The sequence below is a fragment of the Corella eumyota genome, chromosome 2, assembly GCF_963082875.1.
Source record: "Corella eumyota chromosome 2, kaCorEumy4.1, whole genome shotgun sequence".
NCBI classification, from domain to species: Eukaryota; Metazoa; Chordata; class Ascidiacea; order Phlebobranchia; family Corellidae; genus Corella; species Corella eumyota.
Window position 1 is genome coordinate 12,103,207 of NC_137491.1, and position 11,199 is coordinate 12,114,405.

Below are 11,199 nucleotides of genomic sequence, written 5' to 3' on the forward strand. Positions count from 1 at the left end.
AAACTCGTACCAAGGATTGATCATGAAATGATTAATCTTCGCGAAATAACATATTTAATCCGACCTGTCAAGTTTATGTTTCATCACATAGTTAGAGACATAGAATTAATTAAATTTTATGAACTACCTTATAGCAACTGTAACCAAATTGTTTCGATCTAAAAGCTAACAACAAAATTTGGTACAGTTTTTGTCCCGACCCTGTATTAACGGCCCACCGGAAGACCAGTTGTAACCTTGCTAGTAGTAGAGTGAACTATATATAAAAACTATTACGGTTTATTATTAAAAGATAACACAAAGCTAAAAGAGTCTAAAATATACAATAACAGTCACAAATCAGAGACAAAAATAAACACGTCAGTACACGAAGCACTCTAGTCAGAACTGCCAGAACAAAATTAAAAACCAAGTCGACCAACGATGTCACGTGACTATAATAATTATCTTTCCCCAAAACGGTACAAAGAGTTACAACGCTGATTACAGTCTGCACCACCATAGGCCAATAAGGCAACCCGCACTATATATCATCAACAAAGTTACAGTATGTTACACCCCCAGCTTATGTTGGACCCACTCCTGTGGAAATAATACTAACGAAAACAAAGGCAAATTTTTATGAACCAAATATATGCATAATGTTACAAAACAGCAAAAAAAACCTAAATAAATTACAATGTAAGGTAAATAACATTAACAAAAAAGTGCGTTATAAACAACGTGTCCTATAAAAGAGAAAAATAACAAAACATGCATGGTGAGAGGTAAACAATGCTAATAAAAATATCTTACAAACAATATGTTCTAGTAAAAAAAACAAAACATATACTTAAAGAAAAAAGTGGCAAAAATTAAAAACAACACAAAAAAAATAAATACATAAGAAAATGTGTTCAGTTGAGAACTTCAACATCGGGGTAAAATCGAGTGCGTTTTCTGGTGCGCTTCGGTAACCGTTCGAGGGTTTGTGCCGGCGTAGGAACTGGTACTTCCGTTTGTATATTAACGTTTTCAGGCATTTGTGCCCGTGTCGGCACGACTTCTCTACTTCTTCTTGAATACCAGGTATGGCCTATAAATGGCTGGTTGTCAACTAATTGTGGAGCATCGGCCTCGTTCTCCGAAGATTCGTCGGTGCCATCAGTATCAGACGCCATATATTTCTTTAGCCGGTTGTAATGGACAGTCTGTAGTTTTCCAGCCTTATTGATAATGGTGTTATTAACTTCGTTAAGTATATCCGTGACTGTAAATGGCCTCTTATAAGGAAGATTAAATTTCTTTGACTTTCCAACGGGAACCACTGGATAAGAAAGAAGAACTTTGTCCTCAATCGAAAATACATTTCCATGCTGTCTCTTGTTATACTGGTAGACCATGTCTTCTCGGTGACGTTGTAAATTTTCGCAGGCAATTTCTTGTACCACAAGCAGGCGATCACGCAATTCTTCTAGTTCAACTGGGTATGAACTAGCTGTCTTTGTGCTTACATAAAGGTCACCGGGAAGCCTTAGTTTTCTTCCTGTCAGTAGGTAGTGTGGTGACACACCAGTTGCTTCATGTTCGCTAGCATTGTAAGTCGCTACCACTGCCGATAATGCGATATCCCAACTTTGTTCATTGTTTTGTTATTGTTTAAAATTTAGGCCTTACCCCATTTCGAAACCATGTGGAAATTGGTCTTATATTTTGATCTTGTTGTTGTGCTGCAGCAATATCCTTTGCACCTAGACCGAAATCTGATTGAAAATCAATCGTTTCTATTTGTGTGCTGTTTTTGTTGCATTCCGTCAGGTAAGGGAAACCTGGAGAGTCCGGTTCTAATCGACTTAGCGAGTCGGAATTTCCGTGTTTGGCTCCAGGGCGATATATCAGTTTAAAATCGTATTCTGCAAGATGTTCTACCCAACGAGCGCATTGGCCGTAAAGATCTTCAGACTTCTAGAGCCATCGCAGAGGAAATGGTCGGTTCGGATTGTAAACGGTATTCCCATTAAATAACACTTATACAGTTTCGTTGCAAAAATAATTGCTAAAAGTTTTTTTCTAGTTGTCGAAAAATGTTTTTCAGCTTTCGACAAGGTTCGGCTTCCATAGGCAACCACGTTTTCCGTGCCTTCACTTTCTTGTGAAAGGACACAACCAATAGCGTGATCGGAAGCATCAGTGTCTACAATAAACGGTTTGTTAAAATTGGGGTATTGCAAAATAGGGGCTTGTGTCAGGACACCCTTTAACATTTCAAATGAACTCTGACATTCATCCGTCCAGACAAACTTCTTTCCCTTTTCTGTCAATTTGTGTAGCGGTGACGCTTTACGTGCGTAATCTTTTATAAATTTTCTTTAATACGAAGTCAAGCCCACAAACTGGCGTATGTGCTTTACGTTACGGGGTATGGGCCATTCTTTGACGGTTCCTATTTAATCTGGGTCACACTTGATACCGTCTTGGGAGATAATGTGACCTAGAAAGTTAACTTGTTTCTTGAAAAGTGAACACTCAGAGGGTTTGAGCGTAAGACCAGCGCTTTCCAGTCGGCTTAACACTTCGTCCAACCTTTGTATATGTTCGTCCAAGTTACGGGCGTATACTATAATGTCGTCCAAATACGCCAACGCCCCTTGCCATTCGATTCCATTAAATATCATTCTCATCAGCCTTTGAAAGCTCGCAGCCGAGTTACATAGGCCCATGGGCATAACCTTAAATTCAAACAGTCCTACGTAGCTAGTAAAAGCCGTTTTTTCTTGAGTCGTCGGATCCATAGGAATTTGATAATAACTTGATCGCAGATCCAACGTCGAAAAATACGTCGACTGAGTCATTTCGTCTAAGCTTTCATTAATGCGCGGGATCGGATAACTATTTTTCTTAGTGAGCTCGTTTACAAGGCGATGATTGATGCAAAACCTAGTCTATCCCGATTTCTTTTTAACTAACACGATGGAACTGGACCAAGGTGACTTAGAAGGCTGTATTAAGTCTTGTTCTTTCATCTCCTTGATAATTCCTTCTATCTTTTCTTTATGCGCATGCGGTACTCGTCTGGGTGGCTGTCGTACAGGCTGATGGTTACCGATGTCGATGTCATAAGAAACAAGGCTCGTTCGACCAAGATCATTCGGATTAACCGACAAGGCCTTGCGATGTTTAGATAAAACATGCAACAATTTTTCACGTTCCGGAGTGGACAAGGGTTTGCTAATGTTAATTTGTTCAATGACTTCGCGCCAATTGCCTTCTCTGGAACCACTAGAAACAACTAAAACTGGAGTAACCGAGGCCACTCTAACGCCATCACGTAATGTAATGTCAGTATCAGTTAAATTTGCTACCAGCGCTTCAACGCGGTCAAATTTGTTTTTTGTTACTATTGTGGCCACCATTAAGCCATAGCGGCTACAAAATTCATTATTTCGCTCAACCAATAATTGCATTTCAGGCAATTCTTCCCGCTTGCAATCGTGTACTAATTTAAGTTGTACTCTTACCTCGGTTGACGCTGGTGTTACAAGATAAGTTTGATCGTCTCGTAATTTAGCCTAACGTTTAGGTGGCGATATAATAAAGGTCCTAATTGTATTAAACCCCCACCCTTAACTGTTTATTAGGACGAGACGATCTCCCTAATTTAGTAAAGCCTAGGATACCCCGCTTTAACGGTCCACCGTAAAAACCAAGTTGGCTAACCCTGTTATTTATATTAACATGTACGGTAGGTGTGTAAGCTTACTTTTAATAATCAATAAAAACTACTAAAACAATACTTGCAATAAAAACATAAGAGTAATAAAACAGTATAAAAACAATACGACTGCACCTAACCGCACCCAAGTCAGAACTAACCTTTTGGTAGGCGCTACATACAACATTCGGCGCTACATTTACATTTAGGGCAAGAAATCCCGATAAGGTTAATTAATTAGATATACTAGGGCATATACAGACTATCAGGTGTCAGGAGCCACCGACGCATGACAAAACATATATGTTACACTGGTATAGAGATTTGTTCAGTAATGAAAGCTTCGCAGTGACGGTAACAAATGGCTTTTGCAGAAGTGGAGTTTCATTATTTCCAATACACAATGTGTTTTTGCGATAACAGACGCGGCATTGTTGTTTTTGTAGAAAATCTAAACCAAGGACAAATTCGTGACTTTTTTCGTTGCTAATGTACACATTTGAGGCGGAGGTTACGTCCCCTATAGATATAACCACATTAGCCACACCGATTACGCTAATAGGGGAACCATTTGCCCCTACTAGATTATTGTTAGTATTTGCAAGTGTTAAATTGTCCTTACTTTTCTGAAGTCGGTCAAATGTCGATTTGTGCATTAAAGAAACAGAGGCACCAGTGTCCACCAACGCGCAAACCGTTATATTTTTAATTAATAGGTTTACGAATCGGCGTAAGCACGGTCGGGAATTAGTTTTCTTTCCAAGCTTTGATTTTTCAGCGCCGAACTGTGTTGGAGAAGGGTTTCTTAATACCGACCGTTGTAACGGCGGTTGTATCCGTTTCCTTCTATAAAATGTGTTACTATTAGCAAAAGTATTTCGTAAATCGGGACAATTATATTTTAAATGTCCCAACTTATTACAATGGTAACAATTACGTTGATTGTAATGTCGGTATGGTGCTGGTGTTTGCATATTGTTTGTTCGCGTCGCTTTGTCTACTTGCATTTTTAATTGGCGCATATCACTATGAATATTAGAAAGCATTATTTCCCACTCTTCCGATCTTTTTGCTGTATCTTTTTCTAACGTTTCTAAAGTTCTTCGCATTGCGTCGTTTTCGATGGAATCAGAAACATTGTTTACTTTGCGAAATCCTTGCGCCGAGTTTGTACTTTCTGTCGACTGCAAAATAATATCTGCAGCCTGGATAAAAGCTCTGCTATACTCAATTCGTGAGGGAATCTCCTTGCTTAATTCCGTAATTTTTAGGTCTTTTATTAAGGTAATGTATGTTTCCTCTGATTAAGTATTTGTTATCTTGCTTATGTTTACTGTGTTTTTTTTGCAGAGCATTCCTTCATCGAAAAGGAAGGAATGTAACGAATTTGGCGCTATTTACTTTGGCCTTGAATAAAATATCGCGTGGACCCTCTGATAGAGCGTTCCTGTTCAGCGATTAACTAAAGTTTAATTTTTTTTACGGGTAAGGTGTACTGCGCAACTTGTTGAACGGATATTAGAGCCCCATTCTGTTGTGAATAAATATTATACGAATTCTGTGCAAAATTATAACGGAATAGCGGCATACGTTACAATTATAATAAAAAAAATAATTAAAGAATTGGTATCAGAAAATATTGTGTCAAACAGCTTACCAGCAAGATGAGAAGAAATAATTTAATTTTTATTTTACTATGTGTGGTTTGGGTATTTGGAATTTATGTTGTAGCTGAATATATTAAAATGGTTAATTCAAATGCATTTTCTCTAGAAAATTACCAACTGTGGTTAAATAAAGGTAGTTTGTTTTTATTTATCTCAAATTTAATAACAAAATAGCAGTAAATTTAAAAAAACTTTTTTGGTATCGGCTTTTAACAATTTTATTTTTAAATTAAACAACTGGAAAATATATTTAATATAATTATAAAATCTTGCCATCATCTGATTTATATCTAATGATAACAGCTTAAAAATATTTAAATTACTAACAACATTAACACGAAAATATTTTATTAGAAGCCTTATTAGAAAACAACATTTTTAAACCATTTAAAACCATTAACTTTACAACTAACGGATTCTGAAAATACTACAATTACATTAAAAAACTTGATGAGTGATCAAATTCATTTCTTGTCAAAAGGGGAACCTTATCGAAGCAGAATTTTCGGAATACAACACCGTTGTTTAAACCAAAGAAATCAGCCAAGCATTTCAATAAGAACCAAAACAATGAAATACAATGACAAAATTAAAATAGTGATGTGTGAAATACCCAAAGTAATACTAAAAATATTATAAAAATAGTATATAATTAGCCTATGTAAAATGTGTTTTGGCCACATTTATTTTATATATGTGCTATCGTTAAATAATAATTACAACGTCAAACATTACAATTCGCGTAGCAACTTAACATTTGTCGAAAATAAATTACCGAAAATGTTTGTTCTTAGGGCAAGTTCTAATTAAGAAAAATTTACATGTTTGCTATGTTGGTATTTATATATATAAAATCGTGTAAAACAATTATGTATTTTTTTATTAGGTAGCAAGTACAGCTTGGCAAAAGCTAATGTTAAAACTTGGCGGCTATACTGGAGAAATAACACAATTAATGATGGACCAAGGAAATATTCCAAACAAGCATTTTGACCAGTACGTAAAACGAATCAAATTATATATATTGTAACAAATAATGTAGTACGTATATTTACTATACAAAAATATTATTTTTAAATCTTACGTTTTAAATAAAATATTATTTATAATTGGCAGAATTTTTATATTTTATAAATTGCAGACTTAAAACCGACGAAGAAGCAAGAACAAAGATAAAAGAATATTTAACGTTCTTAGTAACACGTCACCCGTTTGAAAGATTGGTATCAGCACATCACAATAAATTTTTCGGAAGTAATTCTTATGGTTATTACAAAAATATTGGAAGAAAAATTGCTCAAAGTCAAGCCGTCTTCCATATGCATGGCATAGTTAATGCGTTAGTTTATTAGGAATTAAAATGTTAAAAATTTTCTCATATTAAGAATTAAAATTATAATAACTATTGTATTTTTACTTTTAAAAATTAACTAATAAAATTATCTTTTAATAATGTCCAAATAATTAAATTTACATAAGCTAAATGTTTTTTTAGGGATAGGTTAATCGGAAAAATAAATACATTCAAAAACTCGTCAGACTTTCGTAATTTAACCAAAGATCAACAAAATGATGTTTTAGAATATTTGGAAATTTTAAGGACAGGAAACATTAATTTTTTTCAATTTATAAAGTAAGCTAATATAATAGTAAACAGTTACAGATTTAAAAAAAAACAACCTTTGTCATTAAAATTTAATATAATTTAGTTTTAACTTTTACTTTTCCGTTGTTAGATACATTTTGAGTTTTAATACACCAGCAAAAGTAAATTCAATGGACATTCACTGGCGACCTCAAACTAATCTGTGCATGCCTTGTGCATTCAACTACAGCTATGTGATTCGATTCGACAACTTAGCAATTGAATCAAACAGACTTATTGACTATTTACAATCTCATCATAATGCTTCTACGTCGGGAATAACTCGATTTCCTGAACGCATACCATCAGTAAAACAAAACTCAACAGTAAACGCCTTTAAAGAAATACCCGAAAAAGATGTTGAATCTTTAAGAAAACTTTATTATGATGACTTTTACATATTTGGTCATGATCCTTATTTATACTAAGGCGTGCGTAAAGCTTAAAGAGTGACTATACATTGTATTTAAGGTAGTTTATTTGGGTATTACAATTAACATACCCTGGGTTATATTACTCAAACGCAATATTGTGCCAAACCGTTAAATATTTATCAACTGTTATTTTTAAGAAAAAAAAATTTTTTTTTAACTAATATTGGCATAAAGTATCTTTGCTTAACAGTTGTGTACATTATCGATTTTATTAAATTTTTTGAAATTATTTATTAGCGGGAAGTCACTTTTAGTGAGCTTCGGTGTTTCATACTGAATCATTTGGCTTGATCCCAGCTGCGGGAGATTTTTACTCCCCATCCTCATTTACGACGCATATGTTGTTTCGTTTATTAATTATGTTCTGTATTTTCTTTATTTTTTGTATGCGCTTTTTTCTATTTTATTTTGCTTTAAATAACTGCCAATATAGCATTTTGGTCAGTTCGCTGAACCTAAAAACTTATAAATAAGTAAGGCCGAAGTAAGGTTACAAAGGTTTAACACGATTAAACTTTCGCTTTAATACTTAATTTGTTGAAAATATACTTTGTAGTTTGTGTTTCGTATCATTTTTGTGACGCATTTATTTAGCATTTCCTAGTTTCAATTCTGATTAAAAGCCGCTTGTACAGAATATATTTGGTAGATTAAATCCTTGGGCAGGTTTTGGTTGTAAGTTAGCGAGTTTGATTTAACACGACTATTTTGTGTATTTAAGTGTGGCCGTATTATCGATGCTCTTCTTTACAGAGTACTACTCTATTGGGGTTTAGTAATTGTTTAAGCCATAGTAAAAGTTTATTAGATCCTACATTAAGTTTAGTAAAATCGTGTTTTATTTATTTTGTCAGCGTACGATTTATTTTACCATAGCTACTCTAGACCAACTTTGTAATATATTATTCAAAGGAAATATGGTGATTTGCAATATATTAATTCATTTACCAATTTAATTTACTTCTTTTGGTATTAATAAAACGAGAAAACTATTTCACGATATCACATATAAAACAAATGTCCTACCCTTTAACATGTGTATATTTTAAGGTAGTACTATTAGTATCAATTGATAAAACACAGAAAAAAAAAACCGACAATAGATTTGTAACACAATTGGTTTTCTTACAAAGATGAAATAACATAAACATACGAATACATACCAAATAAAATAGTTTATTCAATTAATTTTTTTAAAAACGTTTCAGTTGTTGTCTAAAACAAGTATTTTAAAATGTTTAAGTTATTTTGAATTTAAAAACAAAAAAATCGGATTTAGCTACCATGTTAACGCTAGCAAGTAAATAATATAATAATGATAATTTATTTTTTATTTTGAGACTTAAGCATAGTTGTGTATAAACATTTGTTAAATTACTAGATGTTTTTTAGCTCTACAAATGTTATGCTTAGTCTTAGTTAATTTTTTAATGTGTATGAAACATTTTTAATAAACCACTGTATTTAGAAATTTTTAAGTTTAGGATTTTTTAATTTTAAGCAAGTTTCAAGACAAAATAAAATTTTTAATAGTTATAAAAACAAACTTAATTGTATGAGTGTTTTAATATTTAACCAAGGTCAATGTTAAAGTTTAAAAAACTGGGTTGGAAAAATGTAAAGGAAGTTGCAAAATGATAATATTTGGATTTTTTGATAAACAAAATATGATTTAAAATTAGTTGATGATTTTAATGTAAATCTTTATAGATAAATAAAGATATGCTAAACTTTACCAAATTAAAAATAATAAATAAAAAATTAATTTAAATATTAGGTTTGTAACTATAAGCTTACAAATGGGTTTTGATTGTTTCCCTTTTGTTGTTTGCCCTATTGTGATTAAACAAAAAAATTACAAAAAATCAATTTAAAAGAGTAAAAAATAGAAACCTTTAAATTTTAAAAAGTAATTTAGAATTTGAATGTGATAAACAAGAAAAATTTAAAATTTATACATTTGCCCATATTGGTATTATACATACATTAGACTTAATTTAAAATGATTGAAATTGATCGTTTTTTTTAATAAACAACCAAGTTTTTAAAATTAATAACAAACAAAACTATTTTTAACCCAGTTTTAAGTTGACCAGAATGACTGGAATACAACAGCAGTGCTCAATCATGCAAGCACGGTCAAAAATTTTAATAAGAACCAAAACAATGAAATATAATGATAAAATAAAGACAGTGATGTGTGAAATTCCAAAGGTTGTAAATTTTTAAAGCTGCTTGAATAAAGACCCTTGACAGAAATTGTTTTAGGGTTTAACAGTAATAAACATACGAAAAGTTAATAAAGAAATAATTTTCCATGGGAATTTTGATAGCGGTGTCTAAAAATTCCATTTAAAAAATTGAACCCGAACGCTGTTATGATACGAATAAAAATAGAATTTTTAAAAATAAACAGTATTTTTTAACACAAATAAATTAAATTCTATTTGTTTTATTTTGTTCAAGGTTGCAAGCACAAGTTGGCAAAAGCTTATGTTGAAATTGGGCGGTCACACCGACGAAGTAACAAAAACTATGGTAGATTATGGAACTATTCCAAACAAACATTTTAACCAGTACGTATTTTTAATTTAAAAAAAAATTTGTAATAATTTATCAAAAATAAACAAAAAATATGTTAATGTTCATATTTTGTAAAATTTTATTATATATATTATATATGATTTATAATTTGCAGACTAAAAACCGACGCAGAAGCAAGAACAAAAATGAAAGAATATTTAACGTTCTTAGTAACGCGTCACCCGTTTGAAAGATTGGTATCAGCACATCACGATAAATTTTCCGACAAAGATCCTTATGATTATTATAGAATGGGAATTGGAAGACACATTGCTCGAAGTCAAGCTGTCTTCCACATGCATGGCATAAATAACGCGTATGATTAGAAAAACCCAACTTTTAAAACATTACAAATTACAAATATAACCTTGCAATCTTTATTTACAAGAAATAACGTTTTTACTACCAGTAAACTTAAATTAATTTAATGATAAAATATTATATAAAATAAGTGGTTTTACTTTAGGGAAAAATTGATCAAAAATATGGACATTACCAAAAATTTGTCAAGTTTTTTTAATTTAACAAAAGATCAACAAGATGATGTTTTGAAGTATTCAGAAATCTTAAAAACCGGAAAAATTTTTTTCTCGCAGTTTATAAAGTAAGCTATATACAGAGAAACTTTTATAATCACCTTTATTAGAATCTAATAATACATTGTTTTAACTTTAACTTTTTCATTGTTAGATACATTTTGAGTTTTAATACACCAGCAAAAGTAAATTCAATGGACATTCACTGGCGACCTCAAACTTATCTGTGCATGCCTTGTGCATTCAACTACAGCTATGTGATTCGATTTGACAACTTAGCAATTGAATCAAACAGACTTATAGACTATCTACAAACTCATCATAATGCTTCTACATCTGGAATAACACGATTTCCTAAACGCATACCATCAGTAAAACAAAACTCAACAGTAAACGCATTTAAAGAAATATCCGAAAAAGATGTTGAATCTTTAAGAAAAATTTATTATGATGATTTTCGCATATTTGACTATGATAGTTATTTGTACCAAGGACACACATAGCAAATAAGCATATTACTAAATTATATATTTGAAATTTCATAAACCTAAAATAGTACAGAAGTCTTCATATGCATACAATGTTTTTAATAATAAAAGTAATTTTCAAAAGTTTATGCAAGAAAAATGCATGTAGTATTTAA

At 31.9% G+C, this 11,199-nt stretch overlaps 1 protein-coding gene across 1 annotated transcript; it reads left to right on the forward strand.

Moving 5' to 3' along the window:
• Positions 1-5,189: 5,189 nt before the first annotated feature.
• LOC145743293 (carbohydrate sulfotransferase 11-like) lies at positions 5,190-8,352 on the forward strand. Its single transcript, XM_082561220.1, has 6 exons — positions 5,190-5,491; positions 5,840-5,976; positions 6,245-6,354; positions 6,500-6,697; positions 6,854-6,991; positions 7,095-8,352. The coding sequence occupies exons 1-6, from the start codon at positions 5,356-5,358 to the stop codon at positions 7,429-7,431; spliced, it is 1,056 nt and encodes a 351-aa protein (XP_082417346.1). The 5' UTR covers positions 5,190-5,355; the 3' UTR covers positions 7,432-8,352.
• Positions 8,353-11,199: the final 2,847 nt, after the last annotated feature.

Excerpts from the sequence above, each read along its gene's own strand:
- LOC145743293 (XM_082561220.1), top strand. The coding sequence starts at position 5,356 with ATGAGAAGAAATAATTTAATTTTTATTTTACTATGTGTGGTTTGGGTA. Across the intron at positions 5,492-5,839 it reads CCAACTGTGGTTAAATAAAG|GGGAACCTTATCGAAGCAGA; the intron begins GTAGTTTGTTTT and ends TCTTGTCAAAAG. Across the intron at positions 6,355-6,499 it reads CCAAACAAGCATTTTGACCA|ACTTAAAACCGACGAAGAAG; the intron begins GTACGTAAAACG and ends TATAAATTGCAG.